Raw genomic sequence first — 16,997 nt, forward strand, 5'->3', positions numbered from 1 at the left:
AATTTTTACGTTCGTCTGTCTTCTTTCTTCTGACAAAAAATCCACGTGAGCGAAGCCGTATAAAAAAGCTTTATTCATAGCTTTACAAAACGGGATTTAAAATACGCTTTTGACCTTTAGTGACGTCAAGAAATAACCAGTTGTTTTTCGCAAAACGGAATGTAGGAGCCATAAGACGAACTTTTAAAGTATTTGTTTGCGGTGTTTTCCTCATACATATAATTTTGTTGTTTATTATGAATGGCATTATGGATCCAGCATCCGGTTTTATCTAACTATGAATAATTAACTTTGATAATAATAGCTTCGTGTTGAAATTAGTTATGAAAGTGGCATTATTACCATAAAGCATGTTAAAGTAAAAAACTTTTTGTACGTGACTGATAAAATGTATGATGCATTAAATGTTCCATTTCATGTAGGTATTTTATGTATGATGTAAATTAGAAATACCAAATAACAAAGGTCATCAATTCTGATAATTTCGCTTCGTTACTTTGCGATGCGATCATGCGACGCATTGCTGATAGCGTCGCGTAATTTCCTTTCAATAGTAACGCGCTACGTTACGATGCACAGTGCTACTGTGGTACTACGGCACTACGTTACAACGCACAGTGTTACTGTGGTACTACGGCACTACGTTTACGATGCACAGTGCTACTGTGGTACTACGGCACTACGTTTACCTTGCACAGTGCTAATGTGGTACTACGGCACTACGTTTACGATGCTCAGTGCTACTGTGGTACTACGGCACTACGTTACGATGCACAGTGCTACTGTGGTACTACGTACGTTGCGTCGTCGGTTGCATGAATGGCAGCGTGGTGATACGTTGCATCTTGTTGTCTTGCGTTGTGTAGTGATATACATAATGAATGTTTACATAATTTCATAAAAATCTCCTAAATCCCAAAATCAATCAAAAAATAAATGATGCATTTACTTGGTATAGTGGTTCAGAACAGACTACTATGCCGAGAGGTCCCGGGTTCGATTTCCGGCCGGGCAGAAATTGAAATGATAGCTAGCACCTTTATCACAAGCATTTAATTGCTTACTTTGGGGTTAGATGGCGCTGTGTGAAATCGTCCAAAGATATTTATTATTTATATAAAATCTCCCAAATCTCAAAATTACTTAGTTAAAATGATTTTTAAATGTAGTCACACACAACCTACTCCGGTATAGATTAGCGTTTAAAGAAAGATGAAGCTCGGGCGGTGCTGCTTGTACGCCTACCTATAGAATATTACAAATACCTACTTACAGCTATTTTCATTTTACGTCTCTAAAAGTAAATGAACTTTTTTTTTCATGCCGAGACTTTCTCCAAAGGTTGAGTCAGACTTATTGATCCCATAGCTAGACATTTAGACGCCTTGGGCGGCCATAGAATAATATTATACAGACGTGCAGACAAGAGATGCGTTATGGAAAGGTTTTATACCTACGTAAAAATGTTTTAGTGGCGGACTTGATCTCGGGTGGCATTATCTACCAGAGTAGAAGTAACTCTGTCTGTCTTGTTTTCACGCCTAAACCACTGAACCGATTTTGATGAAATCTGGCATAGAGATAGATTCAGTCCCGGGAAAGGACATAGGATAGTTTTTGTCCCGGTTTTTGAAAATTCCACGCGGGCGGAAAGCTAGTAATTTAATATTTATCTTATTTTAATTGAACTATGCCTACATGTTGTTCTTGAGAATAAGTCTTTAAACCTAAAGTATAGCCTATGTCCATTGTGCCCTCCACCAGTACAAGCTATGCTTAATTTGGCAGCCGATATCGCTATGTAAGATATATTACATTTATTTAGGTCCTTCACGGTCTCCTCTGCTCGGGTTCAAGTTTATACTCTTTGCCAGCCGTCGGGAGCGATGCCTGCCACCCACTGGACCACTAGAACGTACACGACTGTGTCGCCGACAGCTGGCATTCGGGGTAACAAGCATTACTAAAAAGTTCCATTACATCGGACATCGTTAGCAGGTAAGTCTGAATTAAGATTGTACGACTAAATTGTGTTGTAGGTAATAACTAATGTTCTTTGTTCTTTCTCAATCCTGTCTCATTGCAAGTGCGTAATATGTGACATGAAACACACATATGTTGTGATTTTCCATTGATTAACATACATTTCACACTAGCCAACAAAGGTCTATTGTAATGGGTTTTCATTTACATTTACTTACATTTACATTTACATTTACATTTACCCCCTTACTAATAAAACTTACACGCTCGTTGAACAGTGTTTTAAAGCGACGTTTAGTATGGAAATGTCATTATAAAACAGTGTTCAACAACTGTGTAACTTTTTATTAGTAAGGGGGTTAATGTTTTGTTAATATGTTAGAAAGTCAGTATTTTTTACCTTTTCGAGGTCTTGTCTGTCGAATGAACAACTCAACGGACAAAAAGTTTATTGCAACTAAAGCGCCATCTAATCGCGTTCGTTATTTTAAAATTTCCTTACTTCATCCATCATCAGTTTGATTGGTCCATCATTTTTAGTTTACCTAAATGCTTGACTGAAATGTAAAATAACTGAATACAATACTGTTTTAAGTGTAGTGTAACTTTATTAGCATTCGTGTTACTTACTAGTTTTCGAATGTTTATCTACAAAATGATTTTAAATTTATATTAATGGCAATTAGTTTAGAGCGCCAATCTGCGTTTGTTGCCTAACGCCTAAACTATGCTTAACTATTCATAATCTATGTAAACACTTATTAATTTATTCATGAAGGTCAATCGTAGTAACTTGTAGACGGTGACTCATCTTACACCCTTTCCATCAACCCCGGTCCCACGAGGGGATAAAATTAGATTGCAAATGTAGCGTTCAAGCCGACTGAGATATCGTTGAAGCAGGTTTTATTACACATTTATTAACTACTCCAATGGCGAATAAATTATGTGAAATAGTTAGGTTAGGTTAGGTTAGATAATCCCCGCGGAGCGAGAGCGCGAAGATGATCCAAACGCGCCCTCACTCCGGCGACGGCGGAGGGGTCAGAGGAGGCGACAGTATGATCGCCTCCAGTTTCCTCTCCTCGGTGATGGCCAGCGGGCCGGGGGCGTGGGGGCGCCCTCGCCTGCATTGCACAGGCCACCACCACCGTCGGACGGGAACAGCTGTGTGCTCCTAGCTGCTCCCGTCGCCCCCCGTCCTGGGGGGCCTGTAGGGCCCACCGTGTAGGCGGGCAATCGCCGGGAGGGACTGTGGTAGTGAAGGCTTTGTCCGGAATCCCACAGTTCCTTCCCACTTAAGGCGAATGACGGAGCACCGGGGTCTTTTTAGTGGGTATGCCTTTGTCCTTCTGACTTGGTGAGCCCCACATAACCTACCCTGTCCCCGCAGGATAGGTATGCAATTCAATGCATTTTTTCCCCGAAAAAAAAAAAAAAAAAAAAAAAAAAAGGTTAGATAATCCAATCGATCACTATCAAATGTAGGAAGGTTTGTGGTAAAACAAAAATTGTGTTGTAATTAGCTTGATTGCTTGATCGAATTTTATAATTTACACGTTATTTAATATGATAAAATATAACTAAACATATCTACCAGAATCTTAGGCCCGGTTTCCACGACTACGCGGAGAGAAGCGGAGCCGAGAGATGACGTATTTCGAATACCAATCAGTTTTTCACGAAAGCGGAGAGGAGACGAGAGGAGGTGTTTTTGAATACATTTACCAATCAGATTTCGTTATTTCTACATTTCCGTTCAGCTTCGGTGGATATTGATTAATTTATCGAGTGAAGAGAAGACGATAATATGTTAATAATAATAATAATAAATAACTTTATTAACACACATTTATTTAGGCTTAAAGTACACTAAAATAATTAGATTTTCAGCAGGTAGCCCTATCGCTATTGCACAATTTGCACATCCCTTCCGGAAGTGCCTGGCGAACTCAATTTTCTATAAAAGACTTCGGACCGGGCGAACTTATTTTGATTTGTCGGGCGGACTCGAGCGGCGCGGGCGGAATCGAGCAGGGCGGGCGGGCCTCGCGCGGTAGGGTTACCACGTTCAAAAACCGGACTGGGTCGGACATTTTACCCTAAAAGCCGGACATTCACTTATGGGTTAATCTGGCACTGCCTACATGAAACATTAGGTAGATTTATGTTAGCCAGTGTCTTATTCCAAAGTTAGCACATAAGGCCCTGCAGCCACATAAAAGCCTAAAAAAAGCCGGACAGGCCAAACGAGATATAATTTGGCCGGACACGTCCGTAAAAAGCCAAATGTCCGACTAAAGCCAGACATCTGACAATCCTTGGCGCGCCTCATCCCCCATTGCCTTAATTCTCCCAGTACCCCGCACACCCTAAAGCTTTACGATTCGAGGATAGCAATAAGTGACAATAGACTGACAGCTGACAGCTACGCACAGGCTGTGCGGCACAGCTCACATCTCTTCTCCTCTCCTCTCCACTTTCACCGGACGACGGACCGTCAAAAAACGGATATCCTTTGTTTGCTCTCAATTTCTCGCAACCCTATTATGTCAGATGCATGTGCACACGTTCATTATAAACCATACACCACCGCTAAATCCGGCGAAAAAATCGGGCCGTCGCGTTGTCCGGTCAAAAAAACGGATGTTTACAAGCAGCCTCATTAACGTAACGTGTCGGGTAACGGGTTTATTCGTCCAAGCGTCAAAGTAAAAAAATGTGACTTCTTGTAATTTCAATAGAGGCTTTAATTTTTTAATCATTAACCTTATTTATGTTTCAGATAAAATGGGACTTCCACAACTGAATTCGTGCTGCTTCTTTTTTGACCTAAAAACTGGGACGATCATATGTGGAGTCATAAATTCGGTAAGAGTTTGGACTTTGAAATTTTAATTGAGTACATAACAGACGTCATTTATTAGCATTATATTATTATCAATGGCACGTCTTAAAGTAAGCCATTGCTATCTATAAAGAAATAACAATAAAATTAATAAATGTAGCTTGTTCCTAACGAGTCACACAGTCACACTCAAACGAGTAACATGTTAAGGTTCAGCCAAACCAACGCGATCAGCCCGCGTGCGCGATGGCGATGCTGGATGGGAAAAAAATCGCTAAGTATTCGCTTGAACGCGCTATTCTAAGGAACTAAGCTGAATGTATCAAACAAGGCTGTATGTTTCTTTAATAAAGATAAATAAAAAAAACTGTACCGATTACAAAAAAAAAATATTGGATAGCCCATTTACCGAAGGCTTTAGGCTATAAGTATAAACATCACCCTAAAGCCAATAGGGACGGAGCAGTAAAAATAAATGTTGCAAAAACGGAAAATATTACTATTTTAACGCGTACGAAGTCGCGGGCACAGCTTGTAGTAAGATAATCGCGCTTAAAAGCTCATTGACACATAAATATCATTGTGAGCTAAGAAAGAACACACTTCAAAACAACTAATAAGTATTTTTTACAGATTCTATCCTTCATTATGTTGGTCGCCTTGATAGTGACTGCTGCGATTTTCGGGAGCCTGCAGAGCAACGAAGAAATTAAAAACGACCCGGATGCTGAAGCGTACATGACCGGTCTATACGTCATATCGATCATACTGGTCCTCATGTACTTGGTCAAGTTCCTCTCTGATTTGGTGTTCGTCTATGGCGTTTTGAGGGTATGTTGTCTATCTATTGTTACCGATGATGTAAAGACAGTTGATCTGTTTTCTTAAGTTTCAGCCAAACCTACTCGATCACACGCGATCAGCCGGCGTGCAGCGATGGCGACCAGACTTAAATGCGTTGATCGCCATCGCTGCACGTCGGCTACTCGCGTCGCGTGTCTAATGTCTTCTTCTTCTTTTCGTGTCGACAACAAACCTACACAGTGTTAGCCCAAAACTCCGCCACAGAAGTGGCGTTGTCAGTAGCACTCATCAAATCCTCCTGAGTGCAGTTGCTTGGGCACTCAGGGCACGACATCAGGTGCTGCATCAACTGGGGAACAAAACCGCACCTGCACTCCATGTTTAAGTCATCCAAGAATCCCCACCTGACCAGATCGTCGCGTGTGATCGCGTTGGTTTGGCCGAACCTTTAAAGGTTCGACGAAACCAACGCGTGCAGCCCGCGTGCGCGATGGCTATGGCGATGGCGATTAGACGTAATTGCATTGATAGCAATAGTCATCAGTAATGGTTAAGTAGACCCGGAGGTTGTCTTGAATATATAATAATCAAAAGATTGATAGAAGAAGTGACTTCGATTGAAAGCTACCCCTTCGGCCGTTAAGGAAACCGAAGTTAGGAAACTAGTTTCCTAAAAGCCTTTTTTTATACTTCTACGTAACTGGTTTCCTAAAAGGCTTTTTTTATACTTCTACGTAACTGGTTTCCTAAAAGTACTATGTTTCTGTTATTTCAGCCGCCTATGAAACTATAACCGGATTTACCCTCCATCCAGTACCCTTTGGCCGTTAAAGTAATAACTATGTATGTGACATTAATTAATAATAAGTATTACCAATCTATTCAAGAATAATAACAAATTCATTAGTCTAGTAGGCACTAGGCACGTATGCAGCCAGTGCATTCCCAGTATTAGACGAATAATAGGTACAGATAGAGATATGTCAATTGTCAATAATTGTCAATAATTAGGTATTACAAAGATAGATGCAAGTATCACAGGATCCGCCGAGCCAAATGGTGGATCAGTGAACTTCAGCGTGCTATTAAATCCACTGATGGATCGAGATAGTAGATCCTACTGGACAGAGGGCGGATTTAACTACTCGACCAATTTTGAAATATTTGGATATAATCAAAACACTTAAAACAAAAAATAATCCATTTACTTAAAACATTAATAAAACATAAATACTCTTTTTGACATGAAATAAAACTAAAATAAAATATTAATCAACTTAAAATAAAAATGCATATGGAGCAATAACTTCTATACAGTGCCCCACAGTTATTAGTCCCTTTTCCAAATCATTTAATTATTCAAAAAAGCCTTTTAGGAAACCAGTTACGTAAAAGTATAAAAAAAGCCTTTTAGGAAACCAGTTACGTAGAAGTATAAAAAAAGGCTTTTAGGAAACTAGTTTCCTAACTTCGGTTTCCTTAACGGCCGAAGGGAAAGCTCAGTTACTTATTCATAGTTATATACTTATGGTAGATGGTTGGTAGGTAGTTAACTGGAGGTAACGCCTTCAAATATGTTTCATTCACTTGCCCGTGTCTGTGACAAATAAAACGGAAACACGTTTGGTATATTATGTCAGGCGCTACAAAACCATTTAGGTAGGTTACTTGGCATTGTAGGATTATGTATTTTCGTAGTATCAGTAGTTCATGTGTATTATTTATTAATTTGTGACAATTTTATAGCATAATTTTCCATGGAGAAGGTTTGTAAAATATTGAAGTTATAACATGATTACATGACCAACCCTGCATTGCTATAGTTATATGTACCTATAACCCCCATATTGATCAATGACCACCATATTCTAGATTTGGTTTATAGCCAGACATTTACCTCCTAATGTCTGGAAAGCCATATAAAATGACCTCACCAAGCAAACTTCCAGCCATAGTAGGGAATTTAGTGCAAGAACCCCTCCACTTTGGTATAGAAGGGTCATTTTTGCACCAGTTGTTCTTTGGGTGCTCCTGAGTAGATTTCCGTCGGTAGACATCGGGAGCCCCCCCTGTGGTAGCAGGGGGAGGGGGGGCAAGTTTCCTTCTGCCGCGCTTCACTTTAAGGCCCATATCTTCAAAACTATGGGTATTAGGGCAAGTGTGGTGTCATTTTCGGATAATTAAAAGATGGCGAATTCATTTCTAGAACAAACTTTTTGCCTTTTCATACAAAAAAATAGAAATATGGAGTAAAATTCACAAAAACCAAAAAGTACTTTTTTAAATAAACGTCGTTTACTTTTAAACCACTGGAGATAATCTAATAAAAAAAATATGTCCTGAAAGCTACATTTATCAGGATTATAAATATGTACCATTGTATGGTACTTTTTTGAAAAAAGTAGGTGAAAAAAAAATTTTCTTCAGGACACAGCGGGCGAATTTTAATGCGCGTCGGAAAAAAATATTTATTTTATCCATGAATTCATACTATTTGGTTCATAAGCAAGTAAAGATTATTATTTTAGAATTTATTTAGAGTTCCTGGCACATCATGCTACCATGATTTGTATTTTTTCTTCAATAAATTTTGAACTGTATGTGTAAGACATAAGGTTGAAAATAGTTTAATTACATTGTATTAATGAAAATATCATAAGAAGAAAGCACTAAATAAAGAACTTTAATTTGTCTAAATGTCTAATGATTATTATTATTATTTTAATTAACATTTTTATTTCTACATACTATTGTACCAGTGATAACGGAAAGGTAAGTGACGTGAGGAAAGTGAGAATTGATTATTATCATAGTACGGGAGATTATTTTTAACACAAAGGCTACAGCTGTGACCATTATAGTTGTTTTTTCAGACAGGACCAGCTTCTGCACTACTTCTTGCACTTTACATCTCACCATTTCCAGGCAAGCTTCGGCAGTTACGGGCAAATCGGTCCATGTAGGCTCCATGTTGCTATCGACTCTGGTCCACACCCAACCAGTCGGATAAAAGGAAGACTGAGTCGGTTGCTTGCAACTGATCCTATACGCGAACCCCTTGAATTACTGCCAGTAGTCAATGCTGATACAAAGCTGTCTGGGTTATTTTATGTAGGGTCACACCTAAGCGTAGTCCACAGCGATCCATTAGGATCTTTATTCTCCCTTTTTTATACCCTATCATCCAAAAAAATCCTATCCATTAGTAAAGTGAATTAAGCGTTTGAGTGAAAGCCACCTAATAGTCTTCTGATGCCGGATATGCTGACCCAAGCAGACCCATCCTTACAGTATTAAGTGTTTCATGGACTCCACATTGTATTCCACATGCTCGAGAGCTTCTGTTGTTAGGCCCATTTTTTGGGACATGTGATTCGTTCCATAATGCCCTGTTTGCGTACCTGTAATTGCTTGGGCATACCTTTGAAAAGTTTTCATGACCCTGTATTTCCCTTTAGGAATGATTTGGAGAGGCTTATATCGTTGGGAGCTTTCCCATTCAGCCCTGTTATTCTTGGATATGGCCATATTATGGCCATGAGGTACCTAAGCTTTTAGATAAAGGTACTATCAGTTCTGACCCAATAGGTATCGTCTCTGACCCTTGTCTATCTATCGCTAGACTGTCGGCTCTCTCATTGCATTCGATCCGTGTATGTCCAGGTATCCCACATTAGGGACACTTTGTCATGCCTTCAGAGTTTGTTCATCTTTAAGATTGCATCTAGAATACCTAATTCTAGACTCAACCTTCACTGAGGCGATGGTTTTGTTTGAGTGCTGCCTGGCTGTGGCTAAAGATGTAAATATTGCGTTTCTTACGCCCCTGTTTTTAATGCACACATAATTATAGCGTAGAATTCAGCTTGAAATACTGTAGCAAACCTCCTTAAACGTTCACTGTGTTTATTACTACGTGCTTGACTATGAACGAGTGCTGTAAGTGCACACCGACCTAGGCAGTTTTATATCAGTATATCAAGGGCAGTAATTATGTCCTTATGATTTTTTCAAATTATTTAAAATTTAGTAGCGTATAGGGTCAGTTGCAAGCAACCGACTCAGTCTTCCCTTTACCCGACTGGTTGGGGGTGGACCAGAATTGATAGCAACATGGAGCCTACATGGACCAATTGCCTGTAGCTGCCGAAGCTTGCCTGGAAAGAAGTAGCGCAGAAGCTGGTGCTGTCTGAAAAAACAACTATAATGGTCACAGCCGTAGCCTTTGTGCTAAAACTAATCTCCCGTACTATGATAATATCAATCCTCTCTTTCCTCACACTTACCTTTCCGTTATCACTGGTACAATAGTATGTAGAAATAAAAATGTTAATTAAAATAATAATAATAATAATAATCATTAGACGTTTAGACAAATTCAAGCTCTTTATTTAGTGCTTTCTTCTTATGATATTTTCAATAAAAAATGTATTTAAACTATTTTCAACCTTATGTCCTACACATAGAGTTCAAAATTTATTGAAGAAAAAATACAAATCATGGTAGCATGATGTGCCAGGAACTCTAAATAAAGTCTAAAATAATAATCTTTACTTGCTTATGAACCAAATAGTATGAGTTCATGGATAAAATAATTATTTTTTTCCGACGCGCATTAAAATTCGCCCGCTGTGTCCTGAAGAAAAATTTTTTTTCACCTAATTTTTCAAAAAAGTACCTTACAATGGTACATATTTATAATTCGGATAAATGTAGCTATCAAAACATATTTTTTTTATTAGATTATCTTCAGTGGTTTAAAAGTAAACGACGTTTATTTAAAAAAATACTTTTTGGTTTTTGTGAATTTTACTCCATATTTCTATTTTTTTGTATGAAAAGGCAAAAATTTTGTTCTAGAAATGAATTCGCCATCCTTTAATTATCCGAAAATGACACCACACTTGCCCTAATACCCATAGTTTTGAAGATATGGGCCTTAAAGTGAAGCGCGGCAGAAGGAAACTTGCCCCCCCTCCCCCTGCTACCACAGGGGGGGCTCCCGATGTCTACCGACGGAAATCTACTCAGGAGCACCCAAAGAACAACTGGTGCAAAAATGAGCTTTCTATACCAAAGTGGAGGGGTCTCCATACAAATCATTGCACTAAATTCCCTACTACCAATTATTTCGAACCAATTAAGATTTTCGTAGTCGAGACGGCGCCGCGTGGGCTTCTTTGAAAAAAAGTTAGCCCGAATGATTGATTTTCGCAGTTGTTTACTTTGATAGCCATAAACGCAGTGGCCAGACATAACTACAATCTACACTAATATTATAAAGAGGAAAACTTTGTTTGTTTGTTTGTTTGTTTAGTTGTAATGGATAGGCTCAAAAACTACTGGACCGATTTTAAAAATTCTTTCACCATTAGAAAGCTACATAACTCACGAGTAACATAGGCTAAATTTTATTTTGGAAAAAAATAGGGTCCCGTAAAATATTTGGGATTTTCATAAGACGTGGAAAAACGCCATCTATCGTCATTGGTTAAAATCTTCTTGCGCCTGACAAAAATTTTTGAGGTACGTAAATATTCATGAAGGCAAAGCTGTCAAACGCCATCTATCGACATCATTAGTAAATTAGTAACTAAATATTACATGTACTATGAATAGCGCTGTTCGTAAATAATATTGAAAAATTAATAAATAAAGATATTTTATGTAACTGAACCATTCACTGTATGTACCTATTTGAATCATTCACTGTGTTTAAACGAGCAAATCAAAGTGTTAATTAGTGACTTTTTACAAACTTCCTTGCAAATTCTTACTATGTGCCGCCATCTACCGAGATGAATATTAGGGTACGGTTCAGCGGCGGACAAATGGGATGGGCGCGTGGGCGATTGTAGTTAAATAGGATAAGAATTACCTACTTCGTTTTTATTTTCTGTATGTAATTTGTTAATTTTTTGGTAGGGTCTTTATTTTAATTACTTAGGTTGGTAGGTACTTACTTATTTGATTTTAATGATAACTACTATAGGTACGTATAATTTTAGTAGAAAGAAAGGTCATTGAATGACTAAGTGACTCACTCACTCATCACGAAGTCTCAGAAACTACAAGTCTCAAAAGAGTTCTCAGGGGTTAATGGTCTATTCCACCTGGCTTTGATCACCAAGATGATCAAAGTGGACTCCAGTTAAATTATATTTTTAGTGTTCTTTGATCACCATAAATAAATCATACCTCTGAATTGTCACATACATGTCCAATTTGTTTATTGCGGTTTTTAGAAAATATCAAAAATGTTACAAAACAAAATATGTAGTACAACAATTGGACATGTGACTATTCAGAGGAGGTGTGATTTGTTTGTAGATGATCAAAGGACACTAAAATAATAATTTAACTAGAGTCCACTTGGCTCACCCAGGTCATCGTATCCGTGGGTGATCAAAGGCACAGAATAAATTCAAAGGACACTAAATTGTCGCTGTAAGTCCACTTTGATCACCTGGCTAATCAAAGCCAGGTGATCAAAGTGGAATACACCTCCTTTTAGAACGTAGGTAGTTACTAAGACGAAATTTTGCAAAATTCAACCCTTATGAGAGTTAAAAAGGGGGTTAGAAGTTTGTATTGCAGTCCTCGGTTTTTAAAGTAAGAGACTTGAAAGTTAAAGTGTATGCTCACTATGATCTCTAGATATTGTGGAGGTGTACATATACTGTTCGGTACACTGTGGTACTGTGTACACATCGGTTTGCCGACGATATTGTGGTCATGGCAGAATCGTTGGAAGATCTTGGCACAATGCTCGAAGACCTTAATCGATTTTCCCAACAGGTAGGCCTGAGGATGAACATGGACAAAACGAAGCTTATGCCGAATGTCCATGTTGCGCCATACCCAGTTTCAGTTGGGAGCTCAATTCTCGAGATTGTCGACAAGTAGGTATGTCTACCTCGGACAAACGATCCAGCTAGGTAGGTCCAATTTCGAGAAGGAGGTCAATCGTCGAATCCAACTCGGCTGGGCAGCGTTCGGGAAACTACGCAACATCTTTTCGTCCAAAATACCTCAATGCCTGAAGACTAGAGTGTATAACCAATGTGTGTTACCAGTGATAACTTATGGCTCGGAAACGTGGCCTCTCATCTCACTATAGGCCTTATACAGAAGCTCAGCTGCACAGCGTGCTATGGAGAGGGCTATGCTTGGTGTTTCTTTGCGAGATCGAATCAGAAATGAGGAGATCCGTAAACGAACCAAAGTCGCTGACATAGCCCGACGGATTAGCAAGCTGAAGTGGCAATGGGCAGGGCACATAGTACGCAGAACTGATGGCCGATGGGGCAGAATGGTTCTGGAATGGAGGCCGCGTACCGGAAAACGTAGCGTGGGACTTCCACCTACAAGGTGGACCGACGACATCGTAAAGGAAGCAGGGAAGCGCTGGACGCAGGCCGCTTCCAATCGATCAACATGGAAAGCATTGGGGGAGGCCTATGTTCAGCAGTGGACGTCCTATGGCTAAATTGGTGGTGGTGGTGGTGGTACATATACTGAAAATGTATCATTAGAAATCAACTACGGGGGCTAAGGAGATAAAAGGAGGGTTGGAAGTTTATATTATGAAAGTCCTATGTGTTTAAAGTAAGAGAGTTGAAATTTTAAATGTATGCGCTATAGATGCTAAGAGCGGATTTTACGAAACCCCACCCCTAATGGAGTAAAACGAGGTCCACGCGTACGAAGTCGCGGGCGGCCGCTAGTAGTAACATAAAGGTATAATAATACTATAATGCCTATGTCTTTTGTGCAAAAGTTCGCTTGGCGGATTTTGACGTGGGTGTAAGTTAGGTTAGGTTAGCTCATTAATTAGTATTGTTATAAGTACATTATAAAGAGTCATGGTGCAGACATGCAGCAGGTATCCACAAAGGTGTACGTCACTGTACGTAGTAACTGTATATTTAGCCGCAGACTAGTATAGACTTTTTGTCGACCAATAGTTGGGGTATAAATGTGCGCACATTGGTATCGGCCGATTTTTCATACAAATTAGAATCGGGCCCAAATAATATTATAGTTTATAGTAGATTTTTGTTGATTTGGTATTTATTTTATTAACTAGCGGCCGCCCGCGACTTCGTACGCGTGGACCTCGTTTTACTCCATTAGGGGTGGGGTTTCGTAAAATCCGCTCTTAGCATCTATAGCGCATACATTTAAAATTTCAACTCTCTTACTTTAAACACATAGGACTTTCATAATATAAACTTCCAACCCTCCTTTTATCTCCTTAGCCCCCGTAGTTGATTTCTAATGATACATTTTCAGTATATGTACCACCACCACCACCACCAATTTAGCCATAGGACGTCCACTGCTGAACATAGGCCTCCCCCAATGCTTTCCATGTTGATCGATTGGAAGCGGCCTGCGTCCAGCGCTTCCCTGCTTCCTTTACGATGTCGTCGGTCCACCTTGTAGGTGGAAGTCCCACGCTACGTTTTCCGGTACGCGGCCTCCATTCCAGAACCATTCTGCCCCATCGGCCATCAGTTCTGCGTACTATGTGCCCTGCCCATTGCCACTTCAGCTTGCTAATCCGTCGGGCTATGTCAGCGACTTTGGTTCGTTTACGGATCTCCTCATTTCTGATTCGATCTCGCAAAGAAACACCAAGCATAGCCCTCTCCATAGCACGCTGTGCAGCTGAGCTTCTGTATAAGGCCTATAGTGAGATGAGAGGCCACGTTTCCGAGCCATAAGTTATCACTGGTAACACACATTGGTTATACACTCTAGTCTTCAGGCATTGAGGTATTTTGGACGAAAAGATGTTGCGTAGTTTCCCGAACGCTGCCCAGCCGAGTTGGATTCGACGATTGACCTCCTTCTCGAAATTGGACCTACCTAGCTGGATCGTTTGTCCGAGGTAGACATACCTACTTGTCGACAATCTCGAGAATTGAGCTCCCAACTGAAACTGGGTATGGCGCAACATGGACATTCGGCATAAGCTTCGTTTTGTCCATGTTCATCCTCAGGCCTACCTGTTGGGAAAATCGATTAAGGTCTTCGAGCATTGTGCCAAGATCTTCCAACGATTCTGCCATGACCACAATATCGTCGGCAAACCGATGTGTACACAGTACCACAGTGTACCGAACAGTATATGTACACCTCCACAATATCTAGAGATCATAGTGAGCATACACTTTAACTTTCAAGTCTCTTACTTTAAAAACCGAGGACTGCAATACAAACTTCTAACCCCCTTTTTAACTCTCATAAGGGTTGAATTTTGCAAAATTTCGTCTTAGTAACTACCTACGTTCTAAAAGGAGGTGTATTCCACTTTGATCACCTGGCTTTGATTAGCCAGGTGATCAAAGTGGACTTACAGCGACAATTTAGTGTCCTTTGAATTTATTCTGTGCCTTTGATCACCCACGGATACGATGACCTGGGTGAGCCAAGTGGACTCTAGTTAAATTATTATTTTAGTGTCCTTTGATCATCTACAAACAAATCACACCTCCTCTGAATAGTCACATGTCCAATTGTTGTACTACATATTTTGTTTTGTAACATTTTTGATATTTTCTAAAAACCGCAATAAACAAATTGGACATGTATGTGACAATTCAGAGGTATGATTTATTTATGGTGATCAAAGAACACTAAAAATATAATTTAACTGGAGTCCACTTTGATCATCTTGGTGATCAAAGCCAGGTGGAATAGACCATTAACCCCTGAGAACTCTTTTGAGACTTGTAGTTTCTGAGACTTCGTGATGAGTGAGTGAGTCACTTAGTCATTCAATGACCTTTCTTTCTACTAAAATTATACGTACCTATAGTAGTTATCATTAAAATCAAATAAGTAAGTACCTACCAACCTAAGTAATTAAAATAAAGACCCTACCAAAAAATTAACAAATTACATACAGAAAATAAAAACGAAGTAGGTAATTCTTATCCTATTTAACTACAATCGCCCACGCGCCCATCCCATTTGTCCGCCGCTGAACCGTACCCTAATATTCATCTCGGTAGATGGCGGCACATAGTAAGAATTTGCAAGGAAGTTTGTAAAAAGTCACTAATTAACACTTTGATTTGCTCGTTTAAACACAGTGAATGATTCAAATAGGTACATACAGTGAATGGTTCAGTTACATAAAATATCTTTATTTATTAATTTTTCAATATTATTTACGAACAGCGCTATTCATAGTACATGTAATATTTAGTTACTAATTTACTAATGATGTCGATAGATGGCGTTTGACAGCTTTGCCTTCATGAATATTTACGTACCTCAAAAATTTTTGTCAGGCGCAAGAAGATTTTAACCAATGACGATAGATGGCGTTTTTCCACGTCTTATGAAAATCCCAAATATTTTACGGGACCCTATTTTTTTCCAAAATAAAATTTAGCCTATGTTACTCGTGAGTTATGTAGCTTTCTAATGGTGAAAGAATTTTTAAAATCGGTCCAGTAGTTTTTGAGCCTATCCATTACAACTAAACAAACAAACAAACAAACAAAGTTTTCCTCTTTATAATATTAGTGTAGATAAAACATTGAAGGTAGGCACAGTCACTAGAAGAAAATGTATTTGAAAATTCAAACCATTGACTTGGCCCGTGGACCAAGCTAAAAGTGGGCCAAGTCACTGGAAGACTTATTTAAGTTTTATTTTGAAACCTTTACAGGAAAATGCAGGCGTCATCAAAGCGTACCTGATCGTGTGGCTTGTGTTCTTCCTGCTGTCAACCTTCCTGTTCTTCCTACACATCGCGGATTTCCACGCAGCTACTATCGTTACGGAAATAATTTACACGGGTGAGTTGTCTTATAGATTAATAAAGCCTAGATATACAATAGATAAATAAGCGCTAGAAAAGTGAGGCAACTCAAGTGAGCCAGAATGGTCCACCAAAAATCCGAAAATAATATTTTTAACGCAGAATAGTTCGGGCTTTTACCATTACTGCTGATAAATCTTAGATTAGCTTATAGTAATGGGCATTGACAGTGACGTATCTGTATCTTTTTCAGGACTGAATCTGTACGCATTGCTCTTGGCCAACAGTTTCTACAAACAGCTCAACTGTCGAGAAGAACTTTAGATTTTGGACGGATAATTAAAAAAATGACAACACAGTTTTTTCTGCCCAGGCTGTTCATTCATACCGGATAGTTGAACCATTTTTAGGGGTTTTTATGAAAAATGGTTTACCAATAGTTTTTTTTTGTTAAGTATTCTTATTTTCACTGAAAAAAGGCTCAAAAGTGTACTTTACCTACTGTAAAATAAAAAATCTAAAAATACTTTTACCTACCATGAAATTGACCCATTCGTCAAAACTGGTAGAATAAAATTTAAA

At 39.1% G+C, this 16,997-nt stretch overlaps 1 protein-coding gene across 1 annotated transcript; it reads left to right on the plus strand.

The window, feature by feature from the left end:
• Positions 1–1,854: 1,854 nt before the first annotated feature.
• Positions 1,855–16,739, plus strand: LOC135077863 (uncharacterized). The gene is made up of 5 exons (XM_063972402.1): positions 1,855–1,998; positions 4,769–4,854; positions 5,465–5,662; positions 16,323–16,452; positions 16,669–16,739. The coding sequence occupies exons 2-5, from the start codon at positions 4,774–4,776 to the stop codon at positions 16,737–16,739; spliced, it is 480 nt and encodes a 159-aa protein (XP_063828472.1). The 5' UTR covers positions 1,855–1,998; positions 4,769–4,773.
• Positions 16,740–16,997: the final 258 nt, after the last annotated feature.

Source organism: Ostrinia nubilalis, chromosome 14 (genome assembly GCF_963855985.1).
Source record: "Ostrinia nubilalis chromosome 14, ilOstNubi1.1, whole genome shotgun sequence".
NCBI classification, from domain to species: domain Eukaryota; kingdom Metazoa; phylum Arthropoda; class Insecta; order Lepidoptera; family Crambidae; genus Ostrinia; species Ostrinia nubilalis.

Excerpts from the sequence above, each read along its gene's own strand:
- LOC135077863 (XM_063972402.1), top strand. The coding sequence starts at position 4,774 with ATGGGACTTCCACAACTGAATTCGTGCTGCTTCTTTTTTGACCTAAAA. Across the intron at positions 4,855-5,464 it reads TATGTGGAGTCATAAATTCG|ATTCTATCCTTCATTATGTT; the intron begins GTAAGAGTTTGG and ends TATTTTTTACAG. Across the intron at positions 16,453-16,668 it reads TACGGAAATAATTTACACGG|GACTGAATCTGTACGCATTG; the intron begins GTGAGTTGTCTT and ends TATCTTTTTCAG.